The sequence below is a fragment of the Sinocyclocheilus grahami genome, unplaced genomic scaffold (genome assembly GCF_001515645.1).
Source record: "Sinocyclocheilus grahami isolate Dianchi unplaced genomic scaffold, SAMN03320097.WGS_v1.1 scaffold183.1, whole genome shotgun sequence".
In the NCBI taxonomy this organism is placed as follows: Eukaryota; Metazoa; Chordata; class Actinopteri; order Cypriniformes; family Cyprinidae; genus Sinocyclocheilus; species Sinocyclocheilus grahami.
Window position 1 is genome coordinate 206305 of NW_015505362.1, and position 19810 is coordinate 226114.

A 19810-nucleotide genomic window follows, 5' to 3' on the forward strand; every position below is an offset into this window, starting at 1 on the left:
ATAGGTTGGCTTTTCTCAGGCACAGTGTCTGGGACAGCGAGCGATATTTTGTATCGGTGTCCGTTCTGATTGGGAAGGAGAATAATTGATGGAAGTGAGAGAATCGGAGTAAAGCAGAGAGGAGAGCGGGTTCAGCTGGAGTTCAGGTGTATTCTCAGGTGACTTTATTTCTGCACACAGGCTGCTGATAAGCATGTTTATCGAGCAGACAAAAGGACAGTGAGGATCCTGTTGCTTCAGTTTAAACCTGTTCTCCGTCTCCATGTGCTGGCGACGGGACACCAGACGGGCTCGAAGTGAAGCAACAAAACGCAATACAGGGATAAACGGCACAGTCTCTTACAGAGAATCTGCAATCCCACACATTTAACCAATACATTTATATTTTTTAAGATGTTTATGATTTAGCAAACATCTTTTAAAAAATGTATGCACTAATAAATCACTTAGATTCTGACTGATTTTGATGCTTTAAAATAAACCAACTCATTTAGCCAGCTAAATGAAAAATGCATAATAAAAATAAAAATGTCCATAACCTTTCCAAGCATAGGAAACACTCTAATTATACTAATTTACAAAAAAATCCAACAAAACCACACAGAAAATGTGTATTTCAGATAGCGAAGAAATTAAGAGACAACTCTTTATTTTACTGAGTGAAATACACATTTCTGTTCATTTCCTGTGCTTGAAAGGTGTGTATGACATAAATATTCCTATTTGTTTCCTTACTAAACAGTAATACATTTAAATAAAATTAAGTATGAAAATACTTATGAAATGTTACTAAATATAAAGGTTATATGAATAAATATTTAAATTTATATAAATAATTTTTAGATTTTTTTAATATAAAACATCTAAAACAAAAAATCTAAATTCAATAATAATAAAAAAAAAGTAAATACATTTTTTAATTATTTACATATAAAGTAAAAATAAATTATGTGAACTTAGTATTTAGAAAACTAACATATTATAAATAAAATACAAACAAAAAGAAAATCAAGGTTCCCAAACCTTCTGGCTAATTAATTTCCATGACTTTTTAATTCATTTGTTATAACTGAGCGAAGATTACACTCACAAAAAAACTATTTTTCAGTCCATTAAATATTTTAGACTATAGACTTTAATGATTACCATTACTTTTTCCAGGCTTGGAAATCATCATTTTAAAGTTCCCTGACATTTCCAGGTTTCCCATGATGGCGCCATTTTTAAGCACACAACTGATCAAACTTGATCGATCAAACACAACCCGCCTCAAAAATTTGACAAGCTACTAAATTGGTGTAAATGGGGATATTTTTCAGCTTTAACGGCAGCCACATCATCCTAATGTGTGTACTTGCTAGTGGTTAATGAAGCATAGATGCAGACCTTTGACTTCAGATATGTAATCCTCAGGTCAGCCCCATATCAAAACACACTAATCTCTGCGTGTACGACATCAAGCTCACCAGAACGCTCCATTCATGCTGTCCTCATCAGAGTTCAGACAACGCACGGTGCAGGTAAGTGCCTGGACGCTCGGCTGGTCAGGTGAAACCGCATCCCCGGCCCGCGGGGGCTTTTCATAGTTCTGTGCGCTAGCTACAGTTACACACCGGCAGCCTGATAACAAGACTCGACTTTCAGGAGCACTCGTGTGTGCCGCAGGTGTCCGAGGACAGCGGCGTCAGACAGGTGTCAGAGAGCTAATGATGAGAAACAGACCCACTGAGGAGTCTTGCACAACATTACACCCGTTTCCCTGAGAACTCACCCTCAGGCCAGCCAAGATGTAGATGAGTTTGTTTCTTCATGGGAACAGATTTGGAGAAATGTAGCATTGCATCACTTGCTCACCAATGGATCCTCTGCAGTGAAAGGGTGCCGTCAGAATAAGAGTCCAAACAGCTGATAAAAACATCACAATAATCCACAAGTAATCCACACCACTCCAGTTCAGTATTTGCTTAGAATGGTTTCTGCTTGTAAACGGTGCTTTATCTGTGCATATTTCTCTCCTGATTCAGATAAGGCGACTTTTTCAGGACTGAAGCGACAGTTTAAAGTTAAAATCTCAATGGATGTGTTTCACTCAGCTTCGCAAGATGTTAACTGATGGTCATGTGGATTACAGTGATGTTTTTAATCAGCTGTCTGGACTCTCATTCTGACGGCACCCATTCACTGCAGAAGATCCATTGCTGAGCGAGTGATGTAATGACAAATTTCTCCAAATCTGTTCTGATGAAGAAACAAACTCATCTACATCTTGAATGGCCTGAGGCTGCGTAACTGTCAGCAGATTTTCTATTTTAGGGTGAACTATTCCTTTAAATATGTGCTTGACAGACAGTCAGTCTGAAAATGCAAATGTGACCCTGGAGCACAAAACCAGTCTCAAGTCGCTGGGGTATATTTGTAGCAATATAGCAATAGCTGGGTCAAAGTATGGGTCAAAATTATAGATTTTTCTTTTATGCCAAAAATCATTAGGATATTAAGTAAATAAGTAAATAATGTTCCATGAAGATATTTTGTAAATTTCCTACCGTAAATATATCAAAACTTAATGTTTGATTAGTAATATGCATTGCTAAGAACTTCATTTGGACAACTTTAAAGTCGATTTTCTCAATATTTCGATTTTATTTGCACCTTTTTAAATAGTTGTATCTCGGCCAAATATTGTTCTATCCTAAAAAACAATACAAAAAAATCAATGGACAGCTTATGTTTAAAAAAATTGGCCCTTATGACTGGTTTTGTGGTCCAGGGTCACAAATAACAATATAAGGATGTTTAAAAGAAGAACCAGCAAAAAGATCAATACAAATTTATGTTAATTGCATCCATAACTTTTCCACTTTTTATGACTAATTTTCTGAAAACACCTCAATAAACGTTCCACGACTGTGGGAACCTGAAAATAAATGCATTATAAGAGTCAGTATGGTCATATCAGTCTGCAGCTCTTGATATGACTTGTATAACGCTTGAAACTTAGATAAAATTCAGTTAGATGAAAAGATGAAAAATCCAGAGTATTTATTAAAAGTTATTTATTATTGCCTTAATTACAATGACAATTCCAACTCAATAAATACTATACATTACTCAATTTAGGTCACTTTAATATTCTGGGCTTGCAGTGAAAGGGTGCCGTCAGAATAAGAGTCCAAACAGCTGATAAAAACATCACAATAATCCACAAGTAATCCACACCACTCCAGTTCAGTATTTGCTTAGAATGGTTTCTGCTTGTAAACGGTGCTTTATCTGTGCATATTTCTCTCCTGATTCAGATAAGGCGACTTTTTCAGGACTGAAGCGACAGTTTAAAGTTAAAATCTCAATGGATGTGTTTCACTCAGCTTCGCAAGATGTTAACTGATGGTCATGTGGATTACAGTGATGTTTTTAATCAGCTGTCTGGACTCTCATTCTGACGGCACCCATTCACTGCAGAAGATCCATTGCTGAGCGAGTGATGTAATGACAAATTTCTCCAAATCTGTTCTGATGAAGAAACAAACTCATCTACATCTTGAATGGCCTGAGGCTGCGTAACTGTCAGCAGATTTTCTATTTTAGGGTGAACTATTCCTTTAAATATGTGCTTGACAGACAGTCAGTCTGAAAATGCAAATGTGACCCTGGAGCACAAAACCAGTCTCAAGTCGCTGGGGTATATTTGTAGCAATAGCCAACAATATGGGTCAAAGTATGGGTCAAAATTATAGATTTTTCTTTTATGCCAAAAATCATTAGGATATTAAGTAAATATCTTGTTCCATGAAGATATTTTGTACATTTCCTACCGTAAATATATAAAAACTTAATTTTTGATTAGTAATATGCATTGCTAAGAACTTCATTTGGACAACTTTAAAGTCGATTTTCTCAATATTTCGATTTTATTTGCACCTTTTTAAATAGTTGTATCTCGGCCAAATATTGTTCTATCCTAAAAAACAATACAAAAAAATCAATGGACAGCTTATGTTTAAAAAAATTGGCCCTTATGACTGGTTTTGTGGTCCAGGGTCACAAATAACAATATAAGGATGTTTAAAAGAAGAACCAGCAAAAAGATCAATACAAATTTATGTTAATTGCATCCATAACTTTTCCACTTTTTATGACTAATTTTCTGAAAACACCTCAATAAACGTTCCACGACTGTGGGAACCTGAAAATAAATGCATTATAAGAGTCAGTATGGTCATATCAGTCTGCAGCTCTTGATATGACTTGTATAACGCTTGAAACTTAGATAAAATTCAGTTAGATGAAAAGATGAAAAATCCAGAGTATTTATTAAAAGTTATTTATTATTGCCTTAATTACAATGACAATTCCAACTCAATAAATACTATACATTACTCAATTTAGGTCACTTTAATATTCTGGGCTTCTTCTTTTAGACTCATAAAAGGACAAAAACAATAAAATCAACCAAAGTTTGTAAAATCATCATAAATGAAGAAAAAAACAAAACAATAGTGATTTACTTTAAGCAATGTAAACATTACACTTTTTAAACAAATTGAAGGAAAATACTTATTATACAATTTACATAAAACCTGCATAAAAGTGACTGAGGTGAAAAAAGGCAGCTACTCCTGATTTTTTGTAATGACAAATGGGGATCTGTTGAGAAGGTCAGCATACATGTTTATCAGAACAAGCGTTGATCTAGGATCTGCTCTCTGATGCCCAAACAGGCATAATACGAAGCATGTGACCCCAGATTAACATTTGGTTTTTGAGCAGTCAAATGTTGTAGATACGAATAACCCTTATAACAACAACAACAACAAAAAACATTGTTCCTAAAGAGTTTTGGTCCACAAACAAGCGGCATGATAGATCACTCCCATTATAATCCATAAAACCGCAAAGATTTGTTGCTTATAATGGGAATAGTTATTGTTGTGGTGTAGACACACTGTTACTCTTTATATACACCTATACCTGATTTTGTTGTGCATCTCCACAGTAACAGTGAATCAGACAAGAGCACTGAGGTTCTGATTGGCCAGCATCCGGAGCAGGCATAATACGAAGCATGTGACCCCAGATTAACATTTGGTTTTTGAGCAGTCAAATGTTGTAGATACGAATAACCCTTATAACAACAACAACAACAAAAAACATTGTTCCTAAAGAGTTTTGGTCCACAAACAAGCGGCATGATAGATCACTCCCATTATAATCCATAAAACCGCAAAGATTTGTAGCTTATAATGGGAATAGTTATTGTTGTGGTGTAGACACACTGTTACTCTTTATATACACCTATACCTGTTTTTGTTGTGCATCTCCACAGTAACAGTGAATCAGACAAGAGCACTGAGGTTCTGATTGGCCAGCATCCGGAGTCTCCGCCTCTCCACAGCCTGCAGCTTCTTCCTCTCGATCTCAGCATCACTGCACCTCACGTCTCCAGAGTTACACACATCTACAGAAAAACAGTCAATAAATAACAATCATTTTGGAAACCTTGATGCAAGTCAGATATTTAATGAATATAATGCCAAGATCTAGGATTTTTAATTGAATAAATGTTATTTATTTTTAATTATTTAACAGATCTAGGACCTACAGTACCATTCAAGTGTTTTATTTTAAATTAAAGAAAAAACAATTGAATACTTTTATTTAGCAAGGAGGCAATAAATTGGTCTAAAGTCATAGTAAAGACATTTATAATGTTACAGAAAAAAATTCTATTTCTATTTTTGTGCAGTAAATCCGCATATTAGAATGATTTCTGAAGGATCATGTGACACTGAAGACTGGAGTAATGATGCTGAAAATTCAGCTTTGATCACAGGAATAAATTACATTTTAAATTGTAATGGTATTCCACAATATTACTGTTTTTGGCATCAAATATGCCTTGGTGAGCATAAGAGACGTCTTTACAAAACATTAAAAAAATTAACTGACCCCAAATTTCTCAATGGTAGTGTATGTTATACATGATATGTTCACTATGATTATTTTGCCTATGTTCAATTAAGTGACTATGTAAAATATTATTAATTACTATTGATTATATGGTTGCATGTAACTGAAAATTATCAAATATTCTTCATTTTGCTAATTTAGTGAAAAACAATGTGGAAAATATCTTTTTTTACAGCATTATACTTAGACTTTTTAATATAATTATTAATATAGCAATATAAACTAATAAAATTAAATTATTAATTTGATCAAAAATGAAGTTAAAATACACCTACATAACATTTGCACACCACAGTAACAAAGCAAAGAGCATGTGACATTAACTGTACCTTTGGCAATGACCGGCGCAGACCTGAACGAGTCACTGTACGGCTTTCTGAACTGCTGACTGTTTGCTGTTCTCACATCTGATTGGAGAACGGCCAGCACGCCCCTCTCGTGACCCTGCTGTGTGGGGGGAACAGCACAGGTCCCCCGTCCCACCACAGATGAGCTTCTCACCTGTTTGAATTTATACGGTCCATTACTTGAGGGGCCAGATGGTCTCGTTGCATCACATGACACATTAGAGCCGAGTCCTGCAGGCCCAGAGTTCCCCGCATGAGCTTTCTGGCCGTACAGAGACACTGATGTGTTTGCACTGGACATGGAAACATTATCAGCCGACTTTTTGGGTGGATAAGGATGAGCAAACACTGTTTGCTGACTGGCCGTTTCGGAGGTGCTGTACGGCTTGTTTTGTAGTGCTTTTGTGGTGTTTTGTTGGTTGTTTGTGGCTGAGGTTTCAGCGTTGCCAGAGAACTCCTCAAGATTATCACACGCCTCACAAAACAGATCATCGTCCTCCACTCCGTCATCCCAGATGTCATCAGACGCAAAAAAAGAGTCCAGGTCTTCATCTAAAACACCACTAAAGCCATCTTTGGCTGTAACGGCATTCTCTCCTGGTTGTTTAATGCCTCCAGAGTTTGGATTCTGGTGCATGCTGGGCGGATTTGAATGAGGAGGTTTTATAGTACCGAGGCTGGTGGACAGCAGCATCTCTTTGGTGTTAGGCTGGAAATGGTGCGTTGAGGAAACCGCATTGAGCTCGGATGAATTTTGAATAGCCTGAAGCTGTCCTACTTGCGCTTTGCGCTGATTCTGTTTGCCATTGAAGCAACTTGGAGGAACTGGCAAAGCTTTACTCGTGGGAAAACCCTGATTTGTGCAATTATTTTCCATGCGATTTCCAATTCTTGGCTTTGCCTGTATTCGAGAGTCCTGCTGAAAACTTTGCTCACTTTTTGTCTGTTGCCCTTGAAATGTGCCACATTTAACATCAGTTTTAGCTTCTTGTTTTTGGTTTGTCATTGCACTGAAAGCATTTTGATTCCCGTGAGTTTGTCTTTGTGTTGAACTGTACTGCGGAGCAGCAAACAGATCTGGGTTTTGAGTCAACTCCAAAAGCAATGAGTCATCGAGTAAACCGTCACTGTTCCAGTCATCATCAAAATCATCAGCCTTGTTAACTTGTTTACTGCCATGGTTTTCTGACTTAATGAGCACAGAACCTTTTTGTGAAACACTGGTTTTCACAATGCTGAGATTTCTCTCAGGAGATTCCCCAGTACGATAATCTGACACTTGACTAAGACGCCCGCTGAGCCGCTGAGTCGGCCCATCAAAAAGGAAATCAAGATCATCGTCCATCTCCTGATAAAGTCCCCTTTCATCAACAGGCTTCTCGTCATTGGGTTTTAGAGCAGAGCCGCTGTGGGCTGTTGTGAACCGGTCGTCATGTGGCAGCTCTTGTTCCTCAGATTGTTTTGAAACTGGTACATCTGAGCTCTGTTCTTGAGCTTCATCTTGCCTCATGTTGAAGTCAAACTGCTTCGCCAGCCGCATTAGATCTTCCACAGTGCTCTGTCTGCAACGCACACATCAGCAGACGTTAGATCAGTACAGAGACTAAATACATACACATGATGATATACATTTTCCTATATCATTTATACCTATTTTTCGACACCGTCTAGCGTTAATCCGTAGTTGATGTATAAACAAACAACTTTGCACCTTTCTGGATTAATATAGCATTTATAATAATGCAAAGCTGTTTGTGCAGCGCAATGTTGCCAGATTTATCAATAATTAGACCTTTTGGATCCAACAAGTTTCAAATAAAGAGTAAATAATAAAAAGATAGTTATTTGAATACGACTTATATAAAAAGTACATTGAATTTATAAATATTTACTCAATAGATTATCCAAAAGCATTAACACATAACTATTTAATATATAACAATTTTTTCAATTGAATTTAGAGCAAGATTAACTAAATTACACACAGTTACTGTGATATAAAATGTTTCATACCTATACATATGGACAGATGGTCCATGCAGAAGTTAAATTAATCAATTTTCTGATTAATCGGAGAAAAAAAAAATCAATTGAATGAGTTTAGTTTTACTGCATATGTGCGATGTGAATGCAGCCTATTAGATCTCCCACTGTCCATGATGTGATCTATAATCATCAAACTGCAATAATGCCGAGAAAATGTACTCAATGTTCTTGTCTGGAAACTTTTAGATACTTAAAGCACTCTTAGATACACAAGTGTGAAAATGCATTGCTTGTTATGTATATCTTTGTTCCTTATTACACGCTTTGTACACTATATTTAGATCATTTAAAAATACCTCATTATTTTGCAATCGTTTCATTCATTTACTAATTTGTGATTACATAGGTGCTTATAATTAAATAAGTAATGAAATATCAAATAGCATAAATTAAATATTTAAAGAATTAAAAGTAATTTTTTTTTTTTTTTTTTAGGTAGAATTGGAATCTGATCGAATCGTGAGCTGTCTAAATATTCCTTTACTTTGTCGACATGGGCTTGACTTTGGGTTGCTGTACTTCTGGTGTGCAGGGAATGGCACTGTCCCCAATCCACTGCAGTAAAGATGAATCTGCTTCTTCTAGTCTTCCATTCTATAAACAATACATCAATACATCACAATACAGCATTTGACATTAACACTCAACTCATTTTGAACTGAAAACACTAGCATTGCGGTAGTTTATGTTCCTCGAGCAAACCTTTGGTGCGATCCGATTGGCAATGTCCGATATATTCACTGCTCTGACATTTGCAGCTCTCCTCTGTCCACGACCTGAAAATAGATACACTTCTGTCATACTTGGATTTTGCACATTTAAAGAAGAATTTCAAAATGCACAAGTCTAATAGACATGCATACCATTTCGAATGGGTGATGGAGATGTCGTGTCCCATATAATATCTTGATGAAAATCCGGATCATTGCTGGGCGAGTCGTCAGGTATCAGTCTCCTGAACTGGCCTCTCGCTGGACGTGTGGGGGTTTTGAACTCTGCTGTAAAACACATGCAGTTCAAAAACACCTGCTTTAATACAGAAACATGGCTGCATCTGACGGTTCTGCGATGCACATTACTTAATGCAGAAACAAAAAACTTCATAGAACTTTTACATGTGGGACTTTCCTATTATGCTATCCTTGCCTTTTTCATGATATTTGATAAAATGTCAAAAGATGGTTTAATCAAAATAATGTAAATGATCAAATTGAGGTCAAGCCTGTGACTGGCCAGAGCATTTTTCTTAAAGTTTGCACACCTATTTGTGACCCTGGAGCACAAAACCAGTCATAAGTAGCACGGGTATATTTGTAGCAATAGCCAACAATACAGTGTATGGGTCAAAATGATCAATTTTTCTTTTATGCCAAAAATCATTAGGATATTAAGAAAAGATCATGTTCCATGAAGATATTTTGTAAATTCCCTACCGTTAATATATCAAAACTTAATTTTTGATTAGTAATATGCATTGCTAAGAACTTCATTTGGACAACTTTAAAAGGTGATTTTTTTCAATATTTAGATTTTTTTGCACCCTCAGATTCCAGATTTTCAAATAATCTCAGCCAAATATCGTCCTATCCTAACAAACCATACACCAATGGAAAGCTTATTTATTCAGTTTTCAGATAATGTTTAAATCATTGACCAAATTGACCCTTATGACTGGTTTTGTGGTCCAGGGTCTCATTTTATTAAAATGTTCTTAACTTTCTTAAATGTAAACACGTTGTATTTACTAAACTAAATACTTTACATAAAAGCAATACAACGTTCAAACAATAAGTTGGAGCTTTCCAATTGGTCATGACTGAGTCAGATACGACAGAGAAGCCAGACGCACATTTTTGGGGTGATTTGTTACCAGTGTTGCGGATCTGTCCGGGGTTCAGCGTCGCTGCTTTAGGGCTGCGTCTCAGTCTGTTTACTTTCGACTTCATCTGCGTCAGTTTGGCGATTTCATTTCGCTCGTGTTGTTCCTGACTGCCTCTGCACTCCATGTTGTTGAGTTATTCAGAATGCCTTTAGCTAATATATCACCGAGTTGGTGTTATATTATTTGTGCTTTTCGCTGCCATCGTGAGCCTGGATTTGTATAAATTGTTCAAACATTCCGCCAAATACGCAGTTCCTCCCAGGATTCATTGCGGAAACGTGCTCGAGGACGTCGGATGTGCGTAGCTGCTACGCAAGAGAGATGCGTGCGAGCTACACTTCTCTTAAAGGGGTCCTATTATGCTTTTTTACAAAGTCTTGATTTTGTTTTGGGGGTGTACTAGAACAGGCTCTCATACTAGTTTGTTCGAAAAACATTATTTTTCACATATTTTACATTATTACAACACCTCTCTCCCCAGTCTGGCATGAACGGCTCGAATAGTTCCTGTATCAAATGAAGGCCCGCCTTCTGAAATACGAAATGTGCTGTGATTGGTTAGCTGGGCCAGTGTGTGCTGTGATTGGTTAGCTGGGTCAGTGCGTGCTGTGATTGGTTAGCTGGGTCAGTGTGTGCCGTGATTGGTTAGCTGGGTCAGCGTGTGCCGTGATTGGTTAGCTGGGTCAGCGTGTGCCGTGATTGGTTAGCTGGGTCAGCGTGTGCCGTGATTGGTTAGCTGGGTCAGTGTGTGCCGTGATTGGTTAGCTGGGCCAGAGTGTGCTGGGCCAGTGTGTGCTGTTATTGGTTAGCTGGGTCAGTGTGTGCCGTGATTGGTTAGCTGGGCCAGTGTGTGCCGTGATTGGTTAGCTGGGCCAGTGTGTGCCGTGATTGGTTAGCTGGGCCAGTGTGTGCCGTGATTGGTTAGCTGGGCCAGTGTGTGCCGTGATTGGTTAGCTGGGCCAGTGTGTGCCGTGATTGGTTAGCTGGGCCAGTGTGTGCCGTGATTGGTTAGCTGGGCCAGTGTGTGCCGTGATTGGTTAGCTGGGCCAGTGTGTGCCGTGATTGGTTAGCTGGGCCAGTGTGTGCCGTGATTGGTTAGCTGGGCCAGTGTGTGCCGTGATTGGTTAGCTGGGCCAGTGTGTGCCGTGATTGGTTAGCTGGGCCAGTGTGTGCCGTGATTGGTTAGCTGGGCCAGTGTGTGCCGTGATTGGTTAGCTGGGCCAGTGTGTGCCGTGATTGGTTAGCTGGGCCAGTGTGTGCCGTGATTGGTTAGCTGGGCCAGTGTGTGTTGTGATTGGCAGCACTCGGCGCCTGGTCAGGAAATGTCACACCCCTTGTTTCAAGTGAATTGTGCAGTAATTTTAAAATGTACATGTATACATTTTATTAGGCACAATGCAACAACATCAATGAAATAAGTCATGATAATAGGAATAAATCAATCTTCTGCCAAGTAGGCTATTGTAGTTCCTTAGTCAAAATGCGAGGTCACCTTTATTGTTGTTCAGCGAATTTCTGTGGACGAATTCAACTCATTTCCATAGGAATTCCTGTGATCTGGGCAAAATGTTTCTTTAAGCAGATTTCGCAACAGGTTCAGACAAATTCTCCGCCTTGACCAACAGAAAAATGCTTGGTTTGAAAGTGATGTCTGTGTGAGCAGTGTGGCCAATTTAGCAATTTTGTTAATAGATTTAGCAACTTAGATGCCCCTTTATCAACATCTTTCCAAAAAAATCACTAGTGACTTCTTGGACAAACTTTATAGTTTTCGAGGCTCACTGGTATGACGTAATAGCAACATGTAGCGAGCAAGCTTTAGTTACTTTCCATTGAAAGCAGGAGGCAACATTGTGTATAAACTGTGCTTAATACATCACCACACTATTGACCTTTTTTGCCCATCATATTTCACCAAAATATTCACTACTTTACTACAATAGTAGTGCAATACTTTATACAGTAGGCAACTCTAAATGTATGGGTAAAGTAAGATCTGTGGTAAATATAATTGGACGATTTGCTCTGCAATATAAACTACACATACTATACTGAAAACACCAATTTTGAAGCAGTTATGTTTTATTTTTCTAAATTACATTACATAAGATGAAATTACATAATGATTTTTTGGGTGTGAATGTGTGCAGTACATCAAAACGTCCAAGTATCGTCACGTTATGTTTACTGCAGATGTTATTTTAGTCATGAACTGGAAAACCCTGTTATTAAAACCCAACCCAAAAATATCAAGACAACTCATGGTGAATTAATCTTAGGGGTCTTGACGTCACGACTGTATAAATCTGCTGTAATTCTTTGTTAGAAACCACTGTCATCAAAAAATATGACGAAAATAACCTGAAAACGTCTTACGTTGCGTGAGGGAGATACTGATCCTTGATTAATTTATGATTTTACACAGCAACAAAAACTGTAGGAACTGTAGGTATTTGGGCAAAACTATTGTTTTTCATACCAAACTTAAGTTTTTGAAATGGTTGTAAGCCAATGTTCTGTGATTCCACTTGGGAGAAAATTGTAGACTGAATCCAGTGTGCTCTATTTGTCTTTTCTGATCTCTTGCTGTAGGGATTCATCATCACACTGACAGCAGTCTGGAGCTCTGCATGTCTGTGTCAGTGTCTGCAGTGCTCTGCAATCAGAGCACATTATGTGTGTGCGCTTTTCTGAAATGAGCTGTGTCCAAATGATGCTTGATAGTGATCTCAGCTTGTCAGATCTGTACTCATGGAGTGATTACATTGTATAAATGTCAGCATGTGTCCACTCAGTCATGTATTTATATGTTTATTTTTTGGTTTCTTGCAATGCTTTGCTTGTAGACTGCACCGCTGCAAAGCTGCAGTGTTATTTCAGGGTAACGTAACACAGGAAATAGCTGCAGGAGCTGGACATAAATTTAAAGGCGCATGTGATCAACCTCTCAGAGGTTAAGTGGAAATGTACATCCGTTTGATGTCATGCCAAGCTCTTTTGTTAACAGAAAGTTTGACGATTCATTAATCAGTAACCTTAACATTAAACAAATTACTGTTCAAACTGGTAGAATTGTTTGCCTTGCACCGTAAAGAAAGGGTTTTTCAATCTTTTAGATGCCACAGACCCTTAAATAATGTCAACCTTTTGCAAGGGACCCCCATCCTATGTAAAAGGAAGCTATATATTTGTTTTATGCATAAAGACCCAATTTATACTAATTTAATTGCTATACTATATACTATACCAATTTAATATACAATTCAGAAAATGTTTAGTTTCCATTAATTTCCATTAAGTTGTTTTTCCTACTCATTATAGTACTATACTGTTATTAAACAGTACTATACTGTATATTCGTACTATAGTGTATAGCACTATACTGATTTATAAAATGTTGTATTATTTGGTTTATTTATTTTTTAATTATTTATTTATATCTAATTTAAAATATATAAAAAATATAAAATATATATCTGTATTTTAATCTATTTATTTATTTTATTCTTAATTTTGATTTATTTATTTTTACACTTTTTAAACAGTTTTTATCTAAACTTGAAAAAAAATTAGTATGAAAATGTGCAGCTTTGTGTTTTTTGGTCCTTTTTGATATTTAGTTTCTATTAAGCCTATTAAGTTTTTTTTCTACTCACTACAATACTATACTGTTACATTTATATATTTATTCATTTTTATCTAATACTATTGTTTATTTGTTTGTTCATTTAAATCTAATTTATTATTATTATTATTTAATTTGATCTCTTTGTTTACTTATGTTAATCTATTTATTTATTGTAATCTTATTTTTATTTATTTATTCACCCTCATGTCATTCCAAACTCATATGTTCTTTTTTTCTTTTCATGTTTCTTTTCATTTTTGAATAGCAAAAATAATTTGAATATAAAAACTGGACCACTTTTGTAGTGCTTTTGTGGTGTTTTTGGTCCTTTTTGGACATTGATTGATGTTTGATGAACTGTTTTTGGATGTAAAAGAGCTGTATGTGTTCTCATACCAACTTTGGAATGACATGAGAGTAAAAGTCATGACAGAATACATTTTTTTGCTGAACTATTCCTTTAAGATATGTTTCCAGAATCACTGTAGCCATTCACCCGTATGATAAATGAAGACAATCTCTTTGAATTATCAAAGCATGATATATTGTGGTTTGGCAATTTAGCTGAGTTTCCTGTGAGCTCTGCCCATGTCGGAAAGGGCCTCACGGGGGAGTCTAATCAATAGAGCTAAGTCATTCTAAACAAGAGCAGACTGGGGATATATTATTTGATCTGACCCGTTGCTAATAAATCTCCCATGAACTGTTAAGCTGTCAGGCTAACATGTAGACGGAGTCCTGATTGACTGCCCTGTCACTGCTAAAGCTACCTCACACACACACACACACACACACACACACACCCACACACAGTCTGCACTGCTAGGCCTTTCATTTGACAAATGGCTGTTCTCCGAACAGTTGGTTATTGGGGAAACTCCGTGATATACGGCCCTGTACTGCGCCGCCAGATCCGGTCCAGCTCCGGTTACCCACGGCAGCCTGATGATGTCATCAGAAAAGGTACCTAACGACCTCTGCTTGGCCTTTTTTGTGGTTAGGTCCTGATTAGAGGAGCTGATTGAATGTGTGTGTGTGTGTGTGTGTGTGTGAAATTGCGTAATCACTCACAGGCCTGTCTTTGGTGTGGTTCGGCCGAGGGTCACACAGAGGTCGGCTGCTAACTGTACATATACTGACCCATCAAACAGTTCACATCTCAGCCTAAATGATTTTGGGGGGCTCATTTCTTGTAAGTTTGTGATTTGACATTCTGATTTGCCGCTTAAGGTCCATTCACACCAAGCACAATAACTATAACGATAACTATACATATATAAATAGTTTTAGGATACGTTCACATCACAACGTTATCAAAACGAAATTGTTTTCAAAAACGTGCACTTTGAAACCTGTTTTAAATGTTTATGTTTTCAGGCCCCCAAAATGCCATTGTCATGTAAATGAATGGCCAAAATGCAATAATTGAAAAAGGTTTAGTGTAAACACCCCTTCAATAATCGGCTGAATTATATGAGGAGTACACAACTAATGATAATGACACAAAGGAACGTTATCCTTGCAATCACCTTTAAAGGTGCAATAGGTGATTGTTTTCTGAAACATATTTTGTTATGCTGGTTAAAAGTCTCTTCACATCCCGATAGCGATCATTAAGTTAAGTGGTCTAAATTTATTTATCTGTATTTATTTATTCTGTGGAAGGCGTAGGACCAATAAATGTTCGTCCAATCAAAACTCTCGGTCCGAGTGTTTTAATTGGCTTTCCTACCTGCCTGTCAATGTATGTATCTGTATACCTCTGTGCACCCGGTTCGCGCAGACAGGATACATCATCAGCGTGTTCACGCACGCTGTGCAGACAGAGCGAGAATGGCAGACAAACATCAACAAGCCGATCTTCCTTCCTTTTATTGTAGTACTTTTAAAGTTTTCTCCAGTGAATGACACATGATGTAGCCCACCGGTTCCCAATTATGCTGGTTAAAAGTCTCCTTCACATCCCGATAGCGATCATTAAGTTAAGTGGTCTAAATTTATTTATCTGTATTTATTTATTCTGTGGAAGGCGTAGGACCAATAAATGTTCGTCCAATCAAAACTCTCGGTCCGAGTGTTTTAATTGGCTTTCCTACCTGCCTGTCAATGTATGTATCTGTATACCTCTGTGCACCCGGTTCGCGCAGACAGGATACATCATCAGCGCGTTCACGCACGCTGTGCAGACAGAGCGAGAATGGCAGACAAACATCAACAAGCCGATCTTCCTTCCTTTTATTGTAGTACTTTTAAAGTTTTCTCCAGTGAATGACACATGATGTAGCCCACCGGTTCCCAATTCAAGTCCTCTGCGCATCAGTGGTTCAACTGTAAAGTTATGAAGCTACGAGCGCGCCGGTCACGCTCGCGTCATGGTACTGTCGTGAACGTGCGTCCGAAGTGACGCAGTAGAGACGAAAATGTGGAATAAAATCGTTATTTTTGTATTCTTTGCACAAAAAAGTATTCTCGTAGCTTCGTAACTTTACAGTTGAACCACTGATGTCACACGGACTACTTTGTCGATCATCTTGGTACTTTTCTGGACCTTGAACGTGGTAGTTACCTTGCTGTCTATGGGAGGGTCAGAGATCCCTCAGATTTCATCAAAAATATCTTAAATTATGTTCTGAAGATGAACGAAGGTCTTACGGGTTTCGAACAACACGAGGGTGAGTAATTCATGACAGAATTTTTATTTTTGGGTGAACTAACCCTTTAATCAGGTTAGACAACATTGAATTTAACGCAGATAAAACGAAGCTGCAAGGGTCAGATGTACCAACGCACAATATATAAGGGACTGTATTATTTTTACTTGGCTACCCACAATTTTCAAAACAGTTTTTTTGGCGTTTTTGTCTACTGAAAGTTTTTCTGAAAGAAGTTTTGTCAGCTGAACAATGTTGTTGAACAGTAAAATACATTGAACGCATGTATTGATTACCCATCATTCTTCACCTTCTGACAAACCGCTGCTGTGCCTAATGAGTATAAATGGTGGAAAACACTGATTATTGATTATTATTATACAGTGAAAGAAAAATAAATGCCCTAACTTAAATGTTATGCTCTGCAAGATTAAGATAAATTAATTTTGATTTCCTGTTGACTACTGTAAGTCTGTGTCTTTGTTCAATGAAGCCAGTTGCTTCTTCAAACGAGAGCAACTTCTTGTCCTGGTACAAGCTTTCACAAGACAACCTGACACCCATCTGTTTGTCTCTCTTTCTCTCCTCTCTTCGTTTCTCTCTTTGCCCTTGAACTGAAACAGATCCAGAGAGATATTCAATCCCCTCGTTTCCTCGTTTCGATTGTGGACACCCCTGCATGATTTAAATGGTTAAAACAGTATGTATGTGTTAATCATGCATTGCTGTCAGTAATAAATTATATTTTGCTTAAAGCTGCAGTCCGTAAGTTTTGCCTCTTTGTTGCCATCTCTGTTTGAAAACCTGTAATTGCAGCTGTGTGCGGAATTATATTCCATGCGTGGGGTTGTGCTCCAGCGCAGATGAATCTAATGTTTTGAGGTGAATGTGTGGCAGTCAGTCACGGTGTAAGGCACTGGTGTGGATATTTACTGTACTTCGCAATCACAGATTCTAGCCTACGTCTTGGAATATATGACCCAAATAAGAATTTTCACCATATACTGTCATCTGATCAAGTAAATAACAAGTCTGCCACGTTTGTTCTGACCAACTGAGGAAAAAAGGATTACAATAAATCGTGCTACCAATGGTGATTAAGTGAATCCATTGGTTAGCTCATATCACATCAAACCGTGCAAATTATTATTATTGTTATACTTGGTTCTCAAATTTTTCATGTTAACATCATCAGCATTACGTGACTATGAGTATAGTGTGTATTAGCGTGTGATTTCAGTTTCTGTACAGTCTAATCTCTAATTGTCATACCATTCGAATTTCATAATAAGAAATTCTTTTAACCCAAAAGCCAAAATAAAATACAGATCTTGTGTAATCTCAGACTATCTGTAATCAGATGCACATTTAAAACTGGAATATAATTTAATTTCATTCACGTGTGTTTCATAAACACATAATCCTTTCTGGATTACAATTCGCCATTAAAATGATACATTTAATTATTCCAGCTGCTGTGAGAAAAGGCTATAAACGATCGGCCACCTGCAGGATCCTCACATGCGATAACCTTGTAGCCGGGACAACTTCTTTATGTTTACAGACCTGACGTTATGACGCAGTGCCATGCTCGAATTTCCCGCGAAAACCTACCCGTACCATTCAAGTTAGAAAACATTATTATAAGCTTACCGTTGTGAATCGGGCTAAAGTAAGGCGATAGTTTTGAACATGGGCTGGTCGTGTACTTGCTCAAATATTGATTTCGGATAATTTTTGACCAAAAAAAGTTACGGACTGCAGCTTTAAATAGAGTGAAGCCTTTAGGAAAAGATCTCCATTTTTATGACAATTAAGCACACTTTCCCCACTGACCTATTGTTATTACTGTTATGTAAAAAAAAAAAAAAAACATCAGATATAAAAATAATAGCCTATATAGTGTATAACATTTTTATATCATATAAAAATTATTAATATAAACTCAAAAAACTATATCACACACATCTAATATGTACTATATATATATATAATGCAGTGTTTAAAAGTAAAATTTCTAGATGCATTGTGTTAATTACATTTTTTTAGAATGCAAAACCTTTTTTATGATCGTAAAATACTGCAGATTTCATTAAACGTACGGTAGGCCTACTCCTGTACAGCTAAAGGTCTGTAGGAATAACTGAAACATATAGCCTACTCATAATGCAAACAGGAAGGCTGCTTCAGAGTAAAATATGTCAACGTAAAACAGTTTGCCAGAATTGTAAACATGGTTTTGGATTAGCTTCAAGATTCTCCAGTGTTGAGATTATGCCGGGTTTGTTTTGGCAGTGAGTTTAAACAGGAAAGTGGAAGAAGAGTGAGATCAAGCATTAAAATCCAACCCAGACATTTGAATTTTTCTGACCATCACTCACCTTCATACCACAGATGGTTCTGTTACAACCACAACCCATGTTCATAAACCACTTTCTCTCATTCAATCCTCCTTTCAAAATTCCTTCAAATCTATAGGAAATAGTTCATTTTAGCTGAGAATGTAGGCCTACATATGCATGCTTGTCTGGACATGGACTAGACATGAATTTACCCCAGCTGTTGATGAAATGTTCAGTTTAACCAGAACAAGTCATCTACAATACAAAGCACAGGAGAAAGCAGTACCTCTCGTGCCCTACAGAGGACGATACACACCAGCTCCAGTGTGCAGTCCACTTACCAACAACACATAGGCTGTTTAGAACAACATACTAGCATACTACTATTTCTCCAGTATAGTATGTCAATTATGTACAGTATGCATAAAATACATACTATGTTTGCCTAAATGTGTAGTATTTAACTAAGCCACACAATAGAATACTGTATCCCACAATGCAATGCACCCAATTTGACCTTCCATATGACAAGTACACTGCACATAGTGCCTTCTTGTATCATTATTTGATAAGACATTTTTAGAATTATTTGGTAAAACTCTGATGGAGTTACAATGAAATAAAAAATTTTTTTACACAAAATTGGATAAAATTGTAAGTTAAACATTTTTGAGATGACAAAGAACTGTAACATACTAAGGTCATGTGATTACAATGTAGCTCTGTTTGAAGCATTCATATTGTTTTACATACACTATCATTCAAAAGTTTTTAGTTTTTTTAATGTTTTTGAAAGATCTGCTCACCAAAGGTAGCTATATTTATTTGATCAAATATACAGTAAAAACAGTAATATTATTGCAATTCAAAATGACTTTTTTCTATTTGAATATATGTTAAATTGTAATTTATTATTGTGATCAAAGCTGAATTTTCAGCATCAT

At 37.0% G+C, this 19810-nt stretch overlaps 1 protein-coding gene across 3 annotated transcripts; it reads right to left on the reverse strand.

Moving 5' to 3' along the window:
- Positions 1–5067: 5067 nt before the first annotated feature.
- Positions 5068–10547, reverse strand: LOC107594410 (ewing's tumor-associated antigen 1-like). 3 transcript variants are annotated; one of them, XM_016284439.1, is made up of 6 exons: positions 10234–10547; positions 9227–9358; positions 9066–9139; positions 8848–8957; positions 6300–7879; positions 5068–5458 (listed from the first exon to the last, which is right to left on the reverse strand). In XM_016284439.1, the coding sequence occupies exons 1-6, from the start codon at positions 10367–10369 to the stop codon at positions 5337–5339; spliced, it is 2154 nt and encodes a 717-aa protein (XP_016139925.1). In that variant the 5' UTR covers positions 10370–10547; the 3' UTR covers positions 5068–5336. The 3 variants fall into 3 exon arrangements, with proteins under 3 accessions (XP_016139925.1, XP_016139924.1, XP_016139923.1); XM_016284438.1 differs by having other exon boundaries at positions 9227–9361; XM_016284437.1 differs by having other exon boundaries at positions 9227–9361; positions 10213–10547.
- Positions 10548–19810: the final 9263 nt, after the last annotated feature.